Genomic DNA, 17,281 nt, shown 5'->3' with positions numbered 1-17,281 from the left:
TTTGAGTAGGATGATAGCAGGTAAGAAAATCGTTGGGAAAATAAACGGCAGTACTCAAGTCAGGTATTAATAAGGAATAATGCTCTGTTTATAAAATACACTTTTAGGTAAATTACCTGAGTTAGTTTTCAACTTTTCTTATGTGTCAAATATGCTTTCATGCCTATCTATGTAGAGTGTATACTGGGTTGAACGCTGCCATCCAAAAATTAACGTCCAGCTGATATTTCAGAACGTGACCTCGTTTGTAAAGACTGTCTCTGCAAATGTGATTAGCTAAGAAGATGTCTTACTATATAAGGGTGAGTCCTAAATCCAATGACTGGTGTGCTTAGATTTCTGTGATTGAATATACACAGACCTGGGGAAGAAAGTCATGTGAGGACAGAAGCAGAGATTGGAATGATGCAGCTACAAGCCAAGAAACTGCCCCAACTACGAGAAGCGGGGAGACAGGCATGAAACCGATTCTCCTTGAGAGCCTCCAGAAGGAGCCAACCCTGCCCACACCTTGATTTCAGATTTCTCATCTCCTAAACTCTTAGAACACAATTCTACTGTTTGAAGCCACCCAGTTTGTGGTAATTAATTGCGGCAACCCTAGGAAACGAATACAGTCCTATGTCCTACATACTGGGAGAGGTAATGAAATTGATAGATACTAAAGGTTAAAATGGGGATGGTCTGAATTCGTATGTACATCCAAGTCAAATATGCTCCTCTGAATCACAGAGGCACAAATTTCATCTCAATGCCTTCTACTAATTCAGAAGAGTTTGCTTTTCATTATATAAGATTACTACTCAACAATTTTTTTAAAAGATTTCATTTATTTATTTGAGATAGAGATAGAGGGAGCAAGCATGAGCAGAGGGGAGGGGCTGAGAGAGAAGCAGACTCCCCGCTGAGCAAGGAGCCCTATGCAGGACTGGATCCCAGGACTCCGGGATCATGACCTGAGCCGAAGGCAGATGCTTATCTGACTGAGCCACCCAGGCACCCCTTACTTAATAATTTTTAAGTCAAGTTCAAACAGAGTAACAGAAAGAAGAGACCTTACACTTAGATTTAAATTTGAAGAGCCAAAGGCTTTAAAGTGATCTGACTTAATCCACAGAATCCCCAATCTCTACCTTTTATATGAATCTGAATCTAAGTAAGTGCTTACAGAGCTCTATCAACAAGAAGAGTCCTTTATGTTCCAAGGCTGGGTGTTAAGATAAGCCAGGTTAGGCTTCAGAAATAACAGTGAAATCGCAGTCCACAGAAGGTTGGGGGTACAAGGCCTAAGCTCCAACCTTCCCCAGGGACCCATGCTGCTAGGGACTCAAAAACCAGGCATGTAGTTTCCCAGGTGGACATGGTAGGGAACTGGAGAGCTCACACCTGCTCTTGGCTGTCCCTGACCAGAAGTGAAGACATCACTGTAAGAAGACAATTCTCCACGGGTCTCTCATGCTTCTCGTCTACTTCTTGTGAGCAAGGCTCTGACTCTCCTTTGCTCTGGACTATTTTTTCAAAGCTGTTTACTATACAAAGAGACAGTGCCTCCCTCAGAACAAAGGGAAGGCACGCTCACTGCCCATATAGAAGCTCGGGGTTCTCTGAACTAAATTCAGGTTCCTCTACCATAACACAACCCACTGTGTGAGCAGGTGTCCTCCTGCCCTCCTCACACCAGCCTGTGGGAACTGGAGCTCAGGAAAATGGTGCAAAACTAATGATACTCTGGCTACTGCTATTGCTGTAATAAACCATCCTTCATCTCTGACCCTGGAGTCTTGTCTCTTCTACCAGCATCCATGACTGTAGTGGGTTAATCTGTCAGCTTCAAGTAGGGTAAAATCGCAGACCCTCCACAGCTCTTAACAGTCACTTCCATTCACAGCTCATTGTTGGAACTAGTCATGTGGTACAACCCAATCCTCCATGCCTTGTTAAAAATGCAAATGACATAAAGAGACTAAATTCAGGCATGTATACAGTCTCACTCCACAGAATGACGGGCAGGCGGCTTGAAGAGGTACTTTAAAGAGGAGCAGACTCACTGGTCAATAAACATAAATGGCCAATAAATGCAGAAAAATAGCTCTACTTCCTTAATGATCAGGACGTTAATTAAAACCACAATGAGGACACTACCGACACTGGCGAAAATGAAGAAGTCTGATAGTATCAGGTACTAGTGAAAATGTGGAACAAAGTGAACTCATCACTGCATACTCAACGCACATCAACCCTAACGAACCTCTGGCACATGTATAATCAGGATACACGTGCTCGTGTGCATAAATGCTTGGTGCAACATGGAGTTACAGCAAAGACACTAGAGCCCACCCAGGGGGCCATCAACAGTAGAGTGGGCCTCACAAACACCACAGAGCCAAATAACCAAGTCACAGATGATTACAGAATATAATCCCATGCATGTCAAGATTAAAAGCATGCAAAGCTTGTTTAATATTTAAGGATGCATTTATGTGGAAAAATTATAAAGAAAAGGAGTGATAAAAATTATGAAGAAGTTCCTTCTGAAGGGGGGAGAAAGGATATCTGAGAGATAGGATTGAGAAGGAGTACACAGTAAATCTCAAAGGTAATGATTTTTGTGTTTTTTAGAAAAACTCTGGTGGGGATACAGGTCTTTGTTTTATCATTACTCTTTATAATTGACAAATATTTTATAAATGTTATTTTACACATATTACAAATATGTAAACTATATTTATAACATTTTATATAGTATTTAATATTTATATATCTAACAAAATCTAATTTTAATGAGATTTATTTTATTGGAAAATAACAAAATGGTATTTTTAAAAGTTCAAGATGTGTAAAAAATGAATTAAATTACTTATTTTGAAGTCTATACCTTCTCTGACTTGAAATAACATTTTTGAACTTGATCGATGCAACAAAAGTCCTTCTTAGCCTTAATTTAAACTCTTCTTTGAACATTGAATGTCATGTTTAACAATATTCGAAAGCCAACTTGTATGGAAAATTCTACAAGTATTCTCACAGAGACAAAGTGTATTTGGGAAGTCTTACCTTTACCATGTGAGCTGCCAGTGCTCTTCCTGACCGCAAGCTTTGGAAACTGAAGCTGCTTTAGTAGGATTGAAGGAGCACACGCTAGCTAGAAATTACCCTGCATCTGTCCTAACAGTCCCACTATCTCAAAACTTTTTCTTTCTTTCTTCCATACTGATCTATTACTGCTAAGAGTACACACAAAAAAATGCATTGTGACAAACCACAGTGGCCATCCCAACTGCTGGGATGCAGAATTTTAGCGTACTTAAAAGTGACTCTAGACAGTGACACTCCTTCTCTATACAAACTGTATAAACCCGAACAAATCTGTGCGATTGTTAGCAAGTCACCTATGTTTTCCTGGGTGGGAGGTGTCAGCTACATAAACAGGTCTGCTTTTTGTGGCTGTTCAGGGTGTGTGTGTGTTTCTTACCATATTGTAGGAGCCTGAAGTAGATGAAAAGAAATAAGGTAAAGGGCATTTGCTGATGGGAAGAGCACTGGGCTGAGTAGAGAAATCGGGGGCCCCCTTGCTTGCTCTGCCCACCGGCTAGCTGCGAACCCTTAGGTGAATCACACTGTCTTTTCTGATGCAAGTTCCTTATCTGAGGAAGACGGATTCATTGCTAAGGTCCCAAACAGTCCCCTACGCTTTTCCTTTTCCGTTTCCCCATTTGTTTCTCTATTTGCTTTCTTCTTCTTAAGTCTACTCCTTGGGTCCCATGCTTGCCAATGTCATTAATTCACTTGACCAGCATTCACCAAGTGCCTACGGGACACAAGGCCCTGTTCTGTGCACTGGGTGAGAGCGGTGGACACAACAGACAAGAGCCCTGGCTCACAGAGCTTAGTTCATTCAAGTGGGAAAGACAGACAATCACAAGTTTTTAAAAAGTAAAATACCTCAAACATGAAAGTATGCCAAACAGTGATAACTGCTGAAGAAAAAGAACAAAGCGGAGGAAAGGTGGTCAAACTTTTAAAGGGTGTGACCAGGAAGCCGTCCCTGAGGCGGTGGCTGGTGTGTAAAGGCTTGAAGAAAGTGAGGGAAACTTCTGTGCAGGTATCTGGGGGCAAACAATCCTGACAGAGGAAAGGCAGACGAGACGAGTCCCTGAGGTTTGTGCCCCGACATGTCTGAAGAAGAGCAACAAGACCAACTGACTTGATTTACATTTTTAAAGGATCAGGTTAACCGTTAAATTAACAGCAGGCTAAGGAGCAGGGGCAGAGGTGGGAAGACTGGCCGCTGCCAATATTCAGACAAGAGATGAGGAAGGCTTTGGTCAGGCTGGGGGCAGTGGAAGTGGTAGGAGAGAGGAAGCAAGGAGAGCACAAGGTTTTAGCTCGTGTAGCCATTTTCCAAGATAGGAAAAAACTGCAAGAGAAACACGCTTGTTTTCTTTGTGGGTTTTGCCAACGAGAACTCAGTTTTCAATATATGAACACAGTGAACTCTATTAGAATTCAAGGAGAGAGATCAAGGGCAGAGACAGAATAAGTACCCATGACTTATCATTGCACAAAAAGATGGGTGATTCTATTTCTGGAAGAACACAAGCGCACCTCATTTTACTGTGCTTTGCTTCCCTGCATGTTGCAGATACTGTGGACTTTTTTTAAATTTTTTTTTATACAGATTGAAAGTTTGCAGCAACCCCGCACTGAGCGAATCTATTGGCGTCATTTTTCCAACAGCATTTGCTCACTTCCTGTCTCCATGTCACATTTCAGTAATACTTACAATATTTCAAACTTTTACATTATGACTGTATTTTATTGTTACTGTATTATTGTGACCTGTGATCAGTGATTATAACTCACTAAAAGCTCAGATGTTGATTAGCATTTCATAGCAATATAGTATTTTTATTTTTTCAATACTTTATTTATTTTTAGTAATCTCTACACCCAACGTTGAGCTGAAATCACAACCCTGAAATCAAGAGTCACATGCTCTTCTGACTGAGCTAGCTAGGCACCCCTAGCAATACAGTAGGTCTGAATTAAGGTAGGTGCATTGTTTTTTTAGAGATAATACTTTGCATACTTAATAGACTACACTGTAGTGTAAACCTAACTTTTATATGCACTGGGAAAGCAAAAAAATTCATTTGACTCACTTTACTGCAACAGAAGCTTTCTTGCTGTAGTCTGGAACCAAACCCCCAGTCTCTCCAAGGTGCGCCCGTGCATCTACCGATAATAATGTAAATGCCTCTGGGGGATGGGATGTGTATACCTCTGTGATGGTGAATTTTATGTGTCAACTTGGGTAGGCCACAGTATCTAGATTTTTGGCGAAACATTACTCTAGATGCTTCTATGAAGGTATTTTTTCAGATTATAATTAAATCAGCAGACCTTGGGTAAAGCAGATTACTCCGTATAATCTGGGTGGGCATAATTCAAACAAATGAAGAAAAAGGACTGACCTCCCAAGCATGAAGGAATACTGCAAGTACATGGTCTTTGGACTTGAACTCCAACTATTTCCTGGCCTACTATGAAGATTTTGGATTTGCCTCCTCTCTTCTACACACACACACACACACACACACACACACACACTTATCCTGCTGGTTCTCTTTCTTTGGAGAACCCTAATACAATTTCCTAGGACATGCACTGAAATAATATTTAAAATTTTAAATTAAAAAAAGCAAGGAACAACTTATTAATTGGAAAAATAAAAATAACTATAAATCTCAGGTGCAACACTTAAAATTTATGTGACATCAGTCAAGTACCTATGCGTATACGACCATTTGTACTTCAACACATAAACTTTACTGTGCCTTTATACATATGTAAACTATAAATGCACATAATAATATGCTTCCTATCTCAATGGCTACAAAATCACTACTCTTTTAGATTCAAGGCACAGGCCTCTCCTCTGATATCCTCAATAAACTCATAGAGCAAACAGAAATACCCAATGTGAATTCACAACTTGAACAAGGTACCCAAAAAACATGAACAGACATTTTACAGATTATAAATGATACCTAGCAAATGAATACATGGAGAAATGTTCAAATACACAAGCAGTACACAGAGAAATGCTAATTAAAACAATGAGGTACCTTATTGCTTGATCATACCTCATTGGTATGATCATTATGATCATTACTTTTACAATAAAGGAAAAATACTAACTGTAAAGTAAATTTCTTTTCACCAAAGTTAAACAATTTTGAAAACTGTAACTACTAGTGAGACGTGATGAGGGGCATTCAAAGATATGAAGTTACAAATAACGTGTACTAAGTCATAACAGTATTCATGGTTTTCATTCCACTTGGAATGAAATATACCTTATACATTTTTTAAAATACCTATGTTTGAAAATAATTCAAAGCATCAAAAAAGCAAAAACCATGAAGTTGTTCATTAGAACACCATTCATAATGGCAAAAATGAGGGATAACTTAAATACCTAACAACTGGGATTCATAGATAAGAAAATATGTCACATATACTCATCAGAATGTTAAACACAGCTCCATTAAAATGATGCTGATAGGTATTTTCTAGCAGTATGGAAAATGATGAACAGGATCTTACATGGAAAAAAAAATCAAGATACAAAACTATGACTCAGTTTTCTTAGAAATATGTACTCAAAAGGACCTAATAGAGAAAGTTATAAGGAAAACTGACAGGAAAAAAAAAAATCAAGGTTACTATGTTCAAAAGCGTCTTAAATATTATGTTTCTTATTTTTATTTTAAAAAAACAGGCAAGGGGCGCCTGGGTGGCTCAGTCGCTAAGCGTCTGCCTTCGACTCAGGGCGTGATCCCGGCGTTATGGGATGGAGCCCCACATCAGGCTCTTCTGCTGGAAGCCTGCTTCTTCCTCTCCCACTCCCCCTGCTTGTGTTCCCTGTCTCACTGGCTGTCTCTCTCTCCTCTGTCGAATGAATGAATAAAATCTTAAAAAAAAAAAAAATACAGGGGCGCCTGGGTGGCACAGCGGTTAAGCGTCTGCCTTCGGCTCAGGGCGTGATCCCGGCGTTATGGGATCGAGCCCCACATCGGGCTCCTCTGCTGGAAGCCTGCTTCTTCCTCTCCCACTCCCCCTGCTTGTTCCCTCTCTCGCTGGCTGTCTCTATCTCTGTCAAATAAATAAATAAAATCTTTAAAAAAAAAAAAAAATACAGGCAGAAAAATCTCCAGTAGGAAAAAAAAAAAAGCACTTAAAATACTCAACGAAGTGCAAATAATTAAAAAAACCTATTCTCTCTCTAATAGTAAAATAGCTAAAATTATTCTATCATGGAAACTTCTTGAACATATTAAAGAACGCATTTCTTATGCAGACATCTCATTTAATAGCAAAATAAAACCATGATGAAGACAAGTTCAAACACAAGGGCTAAAGCTAGTTGAACGCTTTTTTTTTCTCTGTTAATTAAGTGAATATACAAAATAATAATCCTTTCATACTCACCACTGTACCAAGAAACTGAATGCTCATGTTTCCACCTGCTTCTCTAGAAAGACACTGGAAAAGAAAGAAGTATAAAATGAATTCACATTCACATAAAAATGTGTACATGAATGTTCGTAGCAGCATTATTCCTAATAGCCAAATAACCTAAATGTCCATCAACTGGTATATGGATAAACAAAACATGGTATATTCATACAGTGGAATATTACTGGGCCAGAAAAAGGAACATGGTACTGACACGTGCAACAACAGAAGACCATCACAAAGGACCACGTATTATAGGACTCCACTGAACATGAAATGTTCAGAATGGGAAAATCCACAGAGACAGGAAGTGGATTAGCACAGTTTGGTGGTTCTATGCAGAAGACCCACAGCTGCCCTAGAGACTTCCTGGTTGTCACAACTTCTTGGGCTAGCACAGGCTGCCTAAGAACACACCAAATGTCACATCTTTTCATCAGCATAGATTACTTTAGACCACTTGTCAAGGGAAGGACTGAAAGAATTTTCTGATTCCCCAAGAAATTAGTGGGGGGAAAGTGAAACTTGGAGCTTCATGGCCCTGTCAACAATTAGGAACAAAAGTAATGAAGATATACATAAACTCTGGCTGTCCTACTGAAGAAAGAACCATGCTCCTCACCCTAGAGCAGACTGCCAAGCAGCAGAGATTGCCAATGCCAAGGGTGGAACAGTAAGAAAGGGCAGTAGACTCTACAGACACATTAGATAAAGTTGTCCAGGGAAGAGAAGACTAAGGCTTCTTCGGACTGCTCAAGGAAGAGCTGGCCTTCATGCTTGGAAAAGAGACATCTTGGGGAGAATCATCTGGCACAAGTTCAAGAAGTGGCTAGGCCTTCGTACCTAAGTAACAGTTACAATAAGAAACAATTCTTTGCCACCTTACGTGGGGCATTTTGTCAGACTGAGACTGCAGAAGCCCACATTAAAGCAAGTAAGTCTAGGGGAAAAAAGTAAGAAATATTTCTTCAGGAAGAGTTTCCACATCTTTCTGAAGCCCATCTTTCTAATAAGTCTGAACTCTTACCTTACCATTTTATTCTTCTTGGATGACAGTCTATATACAAAAGTGAATATATGTTAAGTGGTTTCAAAAAGAACTTGTGTTTTCAGTCAAATGGCAATTTACTTATCAACTGGCTGAAGTGTTAATATGACATGCTAATTCTGGGAGTGGCTGTTCTTTTACCAAACTTTGAAAAAAAAATCAGATATAAAGTACAGATCAAATTCCTTTCAAGAAGGAAGGAAGGAAGGGAGGGAGGGAGGGAGGGAGGGAGGGAAGAAGGAAGGAAAGGTGGTTGCCTGAGGGAGAAGGACAGGGAGGAAACAAGGAAGGACTGCTAATTAGTAAGGGGTTTCTTTCTGTGTTGGTGAAAATGTTCTACAACTGACTGTGGTGATGGTTTGCACAACTGTGAAGAGACTAAAAGACTCGTGCACTTTGGGTGAACTGTGTGGTATGTGAATTCTATCTCAATAAACCTGTCATAAAAAGTTAGCCTTTGTTTAAAATAACAAGATAACAACACAATTCTACATCCAGAGAATAGCGAAAACAGACAAACTTCTATGTTATGTAAATATTTGTAAATAAAAAAGCTCAAAGCAAATACAGTATGATTTACGCATATCTAGTTTGAATTTTAGTTTGCTAGAAATGGATAACTAAATAATTCACTGGAAGTAAGTTAAACTTTTTTCCCCATACAATTCTTACCTGTAAAATTGCTCTATTTATTCCTAACCTGTTCTTCAAAATTCTTTCTTTCTTGGGCTACTCAGAAAGGGCCCAACGGCCTCAAAGACTGCACAAAAAATAAAGCAGTTCCAATTAAGCAGCTATGTTTTTTTAAGTCCCTGCCATGGACTATCACAGATATATCCTAATTTTATTATTTTTAAGAAGTATAGGTTTCAACCCCAACCCCAATCTCTAAGATCACTCAAGTCATAGAACCCAACACAAATCTCCAGAATTCAAGTTGAGCCCCTGGTTCCCTGATTGAGGGAAGTTTCATCAGTCAGAAGGAAAGTGGATTAATGCACCATGACAGCAAGATGGTTACCCCACCCACAAGTACCGCCCCAGTGACTCAACACAACAGCACTCTGACCAGCACACTCAACGTGGTGTGGTACAGTGTAGAAAACTCAAAATCAGTATTTTTATCCATTAATTTCACTTCTAAGAATTTATCCTAAGGGAAAAATCGTGAGTAGGCAAAATAACAACAACAATCAAAAACAAAAGAAGCCCACAGCTACAAAAATAACATCACAGTGCAGTTTACAGAACCTAAAACTAAAACCTTTAAGCAACCTAAATGATGAATAAAAGAAACTGGTGAAATAAATAAAGGTATAATCCATGCAACCATTAAAAAATCTGAGACATGAAAAATGTTTATAGTATATTTCTAAGTACAAAAAAAAGGACAAAACAATATGTTTGGAATACATCAGGTTAAAAACTTGTATATGTTAAAGATAAAATTCTAGCACAAATAATACACATAAAACAGTTAACTATTATTTCTGGGTGGAAGATATTAGTTGGCTTTTCTTTTTGGCTTACCTAATATTCCTATTCTTCCAAATGGGCATACAGAACTTAATAAAGGCAAAAAGAGAAACAGCACAGAATGGAACAAAATCAATTATTTCCCTCAATGTCCTAAGGGATTAAGAATGGAGTCCCGAATCCTGGGTTCTGATACTGGCACTTCTACGTTGGTCAACCATCCATCTATCCATCCATCTGTCCATCAACTATATTGAGTTGAGCACTGCTAGATGAATTAAACTTTACCCTCTGGGAGACTGAAGGAAAGAAGAGAATTCAACAATAAATATAGGGGCATCTGGCTGGCTTAGTCAGGAGAGCATGTGACTCTTGATCATGGGGTTTTGAGTTTGAGCCACACATTGGGGGTAGAGATTGCATTAAAAAAAAGAAAAAAGAAATAAAATACATTATAATTCAATATGATAAATCCCATAGTACAAAACGTACAAAGTATTAATGGATACGAGGCCAGACCAGCTAAATGCTCAGGAAGTTTAAGGAATATTCACTGATACACATTAGAGCTGGGTACTTAAAAATGAGCAGACATTCTCCAAAAGGGAAACAAACGAAACACTTTTAGTCAGATGGGACAGTTATGCAAATTTCAGATTAAGAAAAAAGATGGTGAGTTTAAGGGGTGGTGAATTGTCCCGTATGGCCAGAGATAGGTTTGGTTAATGGAGTGAAGGGGTAAGAAAGGAAAAGTGAGAAGGAATTACAGAGCCAGGTCCCATCTTGCACAGAACTGACACTTAACCAAGTTCTAATACTTAAAAACTGGGGAGTAACATGGTTGTTTTAGAAAGATTGACGGTCTGATGTAAGGCTGAGGATACACAGGAATGGGGGAGGAGGTGGGCTGGGAGACCAAGGAAAATGGAGCAGGTAGCAAACACTCAGGTAGGGGGGCTCAAAGGCTAGAGAGAGGTGAACCCAAAAGTAGAACTAAGCCTTTTCGTTCACAGAAACTTAGAATATGGAGGGCAAATGGATCGCAAAATCTACATTTCCTTTTACTTATGAGGAAATTAAAGATGCAGGGATATAAAAGTAATTGGCCTACATTGCAACAGGAGAATAAGAATCCCAACCCAGGGGCGCATGGGTGGCACAGCAGTTAGGCATCTGCCTTTGGCTCAGGGCGTGATCCCGGCGTTACGGGATCGAGCCCCACATCAGGCTCCTCCGCTATGAGCCTGCTTCTTCCTCTCCCACTCCCCCTGCTTGTGTTCCCTCTCTCGCTGGCTGTCTTCTGTCGAATCTCCTGTCGAATAAATAAATAAAATCTTTAAAAAAAAAAAAAAAAGGAATCCCAACCCAAGCAGTTGTGCAGGCTTGGGATATCTCTACTGTGCAGGATGGAATATCTCTACAGTCTCAGACCAGATCATCACTTAGATGGTGAGTTCTTTAAGGACAAGGACCATTTCTTACACTTCCTCCTTAATCCCAACAGCATGCAAGTCAGTGCCACAGAGATGGAAACGAAAAATCAATCTTCACCAAGAATTCTGAAATTTCCCATACTATGAAAGATAAGAGTGACCTACACATCTCTCAGTCTTCGACTGTCTAGCAGAAGTTTTAGCTGGGCAGAGTGAGAGGTGTGGCTGTCAAGAAATTAGGGAAAGGCATACTATAGAAATGTAGATTGAGGATAGGCAATCCAATGATATGCTGACTTCCACACAGCTGAGATTTTAATAGTAGGAAAATACTCAGTGAAAGCATCGCCATTACTACAAACCCAGGACTCAACCCAGAAGCAGTTAACTCTTCCTTCCTCAGAAGCCTGAATCAGAGATCCAGAATCCAATCCATATTTACCAGAAAAGAATCAGCACAATTAATCACCTCTGTCATGCAGTAACACACTTAATCCTAACAGCTGTTGAGAATGAGAAATTTTCTGATTGAAAAGTATGACTGTTGGATTCTGGGAAGATGGCAGTGGTGGCTTGGTTTCTGAATCTTCCAAAGAAACTCCGAAGAGGCCCAGAGGCAACAAACATCCCTAGCATCCCGAACGTTGTCTACAAATGCTGCTTCCCACTCCAAGAAATCAAGGTTTCTCGCCAGAATGGCTAATCCTGGGTTTGGGGCAGAAATGAGGCTGCTATATCTTGTCACACCAGAAAGTAAGGGAGCTATCAAAGATTGGGGCCATGTTAGAAAGACTCAGGACTGAAAAAATGCCCTGGCCAGAGCTGCCGAAGTCTGACCGTCAATAAGGATTATAACTGCAATGGATTAAAGCAGACCAAGTACGTTTGAACCCATGAGTTCAAAGTGGATAGCAGAAACAAAAACAGAACACCCTAATTTAGTCACTCTTGGAGAATGATAGGGAACCAACTCTTTGGGAACTGGAAAGTCAAGGGAAAGGATCCAGCATTTATCTTTTCTATGAAAACTGTAGTCCTGGATAACCCAAGAAGCATTCGAGGTAGAGTTTCTCTTTAAAGAATTAATCCTGGTATTAATGAATAAAAATGACAACATTGGAACATCTTCGTTTTGTAAACCTTAATGAATTTATTGAACGAAGCTTGAGCATCAACAGAGCGGTGACCAGACAGTATGTGTCTCTTACAGAGGCACACCACACCATTTTATGACTCAGTCATGCCAAAGATAATGGCACCCAAATCTGATTACACCTCTAGATCCAAATATCAATTTATAGAAAACAAAGGAGGGGGACATGTTAAACCACACCACTGGTATGCCAACAGCTCTGTTCTGACCGTGGAAAACTATAAAAGACAAACGATCCCATTCCTACAACAAATAAAATGCAAAGAATTAAAAAAAAACCTCTATAGCCATTTCCCTCCAGCTACTGTCCCCTTGTCCTTTACAGCCAGACTCCTTAGAAAGTTCTCTCTCTTCATGGTCTCTACATTGTCCCTTTCCATTCTCCTATGAACCTGTTCCCATGTGTTTTCCCCCACTGGTCATCTATAGTCCTTCTCATCAAGATCACCTATGATTTCCATGTTGCCTTACCTGTCAGTTGGCTTTGTCCTCATCTTATCCAGCAATGCTATGAACTGTCGATGATTCTCTTTCCCAAATATAATTCTTTCACTGACTTCAAGGATACCCATGCCCTTGGTTTTAGTCCTACTTCCTTGGCACTTCTTCCTTAGCTTTCTTCATCTCTTCATTCAATTTCTACCAGCAGGAGGGCCCCAGGAAAGCCCAGTCCTCAGCTCTCTTCTCTTTCCCATCAACTTTCTTCCTGTCTCATCTCATCCACATCCATGCTTCCCCCCAATCCCAATGTCCATATTAAAATAAATCAACTCCATTGAAGGATAACTTAGGTACAAAAGACTGCATTCCATTTAAAGCATAGAATTCAATGATTTTTGACAATTTTAAGAAACCACCACCACAATCAACATACAGAACATTTCCACCACCTCCAATATGTTTTTCCTATCCTTTCACAGTCCAATCTTGGTCCATGCCCCCAGGCAACCACTGATCTAAGAAATGAGTTCATTTTATTCACCAAATGGACATTGTTTCAGCACCATTTAAGAAAATTTTGCATTAAAATTCCTTAGCATCTTTGCCAATAATCAACTGACCACCTATACCTGGATCTACTCCTATACTTTATTCTGTTCTATCTATCTCCCAATGCCATACTGTCCCGATACTGCTGTTTCATAATTAGTCTTGAAATCAGATTATATAGTTCTTCCAATTTTTTGTTTCTTTTAAAAAATTGTTTGACTCCTATGCTTTTTCAACTACCAGAATTTTTTTTTGGTGGTAAAAAAACATAACACAATTTACCATTTGTAAGTACACAGTTCAGTGCGTTAAATATATTTATGTTGTTGTGAAACAGATCTTCAGAACCCTCCCATCTTGAAAAATCTGAAATTCTATACCCACTAAACAACAACTCCCCCTTCCTCCCTCCCAATAGACCCTGGTAACCACCATATTTACCTTCTGTTTCAAGGAATCTGACTGCTTTAAGCACCTCATTTAAGTAGATGCATACAGTATTTGTCTTTTGTTGTCTGGCTCACTTCACTTAGCATAATGTCCTCACGGTTTAACCATGTGAGGAATTTCTTTCCCTTTTACAGCTGAATATAATCCTAGTGTATGTATATACCATATTTTGTTTATCCATTCATCTGTGATGGACATTTTAGTTGCTTTGACCTCCTGGCTATTCTAAATAATGCTGCAATGAACAGGAGTGTTCAAATAACTCTTTAAGACCCTGCTTTCAATTCTCTCTAATGTATATCTAGAAGTGAGATTGCTGGACCACTCAGTAGTACTACTTTTAATCTTCTGAGGGACCCTCATACTGTTTTCCATACAAGTTGTGCCATTTTACAATTCTGCCAACAGTGTACAAGGATTCCAATTTCTCCATGTTCTCACCAACACATGTTACTTTCTGGGTTTTTTGTTTTGTGGTTTTTTTTTTTTTTGGTAGTAGCCATTCTAATGGGCGTGAGAAGATACCCTGTCATTTTGATTTACACTTCTATAACGATGAGTGATGTTGAGCAAATGTACATACGTTTGTTGTCTGTATATCATCATCAGAGAAATGTCTATTTAAGTCCTATGTCCATTTTCAAAACAGGTTACTTTTTGGGGCACCTGGGTCACTCAGTCAGTTATGCTTATGACTCTTGATTTCAGCTTGGGTCATGATCTCAGGGTCCTGGGACTGAGCCCCAAGTTGGGGCTCCTCACTCAGCGGGGACACTGCCAGAGATTCTCTCTCTCCCCCTCTCCCTCTGCCCCTCCCCCTCCCCGCTCACAGACTCCCTCTCTAAAATAAATAAATAAATCTTATTTTTAAAAAAGATTTAATTTACTTGAGAGAGACAAAGCACACAAGCGGTGGGGGATGGGCAGAGGGAGAGAGAGAAGAAAACTCCCTGCTAAGCAGGGAGCCCGATGCGGGGCTCAATCCCAGGACCGCAGGACCTGAGCCAAAGGCAGATGCTTAACCATCTGAGCCACCCAGGCATCCCTAAATAAATAAATCTTTATAAATAAATAAGTAAATAAATAAATAAGGTTCATCTGGTTGTTAAGTTTTAGTTCTTTATACATTCTGGATATTAACTCCTTATCAGATATAGGATTACAAATATTTTCTCCCATTCGCTCTGCTGTTCGTAGTCCTTTGATGCACACGTTTTTAAGTTTGATGTAGTCCTATTTGTCTGTGTTTGCCTTTGTTGCCTATGACTTTGGTGTTACATCCAAGAAAGCATTCTTAAGTCCAGTGTCATGAAGCTTTTGGCCTCCATCTTCTAGGAGTTCCATGGTTTTAGGCGTAACATTTAGGTCTTTAATCCATTTGAGTTAATTTTTATGTATGGTGTAAGATCCTTTTGTATGGGCAGATCCATGCTTTGAGAGAAAAAAATCTATGACTATGGAATCTATGTTTTCAATTCCCATTTGTCCTATGAGTTCAAGACTCACAGAGACAATTGTTAACTGGACCTTGACACGTGGATGTCTAATGTACATGTTAAACTTACTAAGTCCACGCAGAATTATTGATCTGCCTCCCCAAACCTGCTCCTCCCTACCTCCCATCTCAGTAAACACTGCCATCCCTCACTCAGCTGCTTACGCTTCATTCTTTAACTTCCTTCACACCTGGTATCTGATCTGTCAATCTTTTCTGCCTTCCCACCCAAATATATGTCAAATTAGTTTGCTTCTTAACCATCTCCCCCGCTACCACCTTAGTCTAAGCCAAGACCTGACAAACTCTTTTTGTAAAGGGCCATGTAGTAAATGTTTTAGGCTTTGTGAGGCAAAATTGAGGATATGATGTAGCTAGTTACAGAACAAGAGAGAAAAGAGATTTTCATGATTTTTTTGGGACAACATTAAAAAAATAATAATACCTAAGCACAATTTTTTGGTAACACTAATAAGGAAAATGGAATTCTCTTACTTAGGGATAAAATTCTGTTTAATTGGGGCTCAAAGTTAGTGTTCTCTATCACTAAAATCAATGGCAAATATGCATCTGTTAATGCTGATCTGCGATGAGATTTTACCTATTTCACCTTACTTTTTTTAAAGATTTTATTTATTTATTTGAGAGAGAGAGAGAGTAAGTGCGAACAAAGGGGAGTGGCAGAGGGAGAGGGAGAAGCAGGCTCCCCACTGAGCTGGGAGCCCGATTAGGGGCCCGATCCCAGGACCCCAGGATCATGACCTGAGCTGAAGGCAGACACTTAACCTACTGAGCCACCCAGGCGCCCCGCTATTTCACCTTTGACAATACCTTTCCCCATAGACAGGTACTGCTAAATACCGATGACAATCCACAGGCATCGGACTTTACTTAAGCATATTCATTGCTTGCAAGGCATTTACAGAATTTTGTTAGATTCCTCTCCTGATATTTGCCTTTAGTCTAATACCACTTCCAATTTTAGGCTAGCTGGAAGATCCTCAACTGTACAATGAAATGGATATTTAAAATATGGAAATTTTCTTTGCTGCTGAAACTGTCGTTCACTTCTTGTTTTAATCTTTTCACAGCCTGGGAAGCGTAAAAAGCAGCTTGACATTAGCTGTGATTCAAACATTAATTGTTGTCAAATGATATTACCACAGTATAGATTTTGCATGTAAGTACTGTTTTGTCTTGCAATTTTAGGTTGAATTCATTAAAGAACACCAAATCTGCAGCATAAGCTAATTTTCAAAGCCATTCGATGTTTGATAACAGTGGCTGAGGGTGGTTCTTCTTGTTCGGAAAAATTTAAATCTTGGTTCTGAGCTCAAAAACATCACAATAAACTTTACAACTGCTAAGCCACTGAATTGCTGTGTGATAGGGAAAATCAGGGTACTAAGGTTCTACTTAACAAAGATTCCAGAAGCAGTCATAGCAAATAAAAAAACTAACGAATGTGGCTATATTCTGGTAAAACTGTATTTATGGACGCTGAAATCGAAATCTCACATACTTTCCATGTGTCATGAAATATCATTCTTCTTTAAATTTTTTCCAACCATTTAAAAATGTAATAACCACTCAACTTGTGAGCCATACAGAAAGAGGCCATGGGCTGGGTTTGACCGACTCCTGGTCTCAGCCATCAGCAACTCTCACCTGGACGACTACAGTGATCACATAAATGGTTTGCTTACTTCCACCAC

General features: G+C 39.5%; 1 protein-coding gene and 1 pseudogene across 6 annotated transcripts in view; one reads left to right on the top strand and one right to left on the bottom strand.

Annotated features, from left to right (window-relative positions):
* The window catches only part of PCCA (propionyl-CoA carboxylase subunit alpha), a 390,617-nt gene that overhangs the window by 67,182 nt on the left and 306,154 nt on the right, over positions 1-17,281 (bottom strand). For all 6 annotated transcript variants that reach the window (XR_004626797.1, XR_004626798.1, XR_004626800.1 and 3 more), the window contains one exon: positions 7,495-7,548. Coding sequence is in view for 1 of the 6 variants with exons in the window: in XM_034665428.1 (XP_034521319.1) it covers positions 7,495-7,548 (54 nt within the window). In the remaining 5 variants the exon portion in view is untranslated. The remainder of the gene's footprint in view (positions 1-7,494; positions 7,549-17,281) is intronic.
* LOC105235665 lies at positions 8,042-8,574 on the top strand (annotated as a pseudogene).

Source organism: Ailuropoda melanoleuca, chromosome 7 (genome assembly GCF_002007445.2).
Source record: "Ailuropoda melanoleuca isolate Jingjing chromosome 7, ASM200744v2, whole genome shotgun sequence".
NCBI lineage: Eukaryota > Metazoa > Chordata > Mammalia > Carnivora > Ursidae > Ailuropoda > Ailuropoda melanoleuca.
Note: the sequence above shows the minus strand (reverse complement) of the source record. Positions and strands in the feature narration are given on the sequence as shown.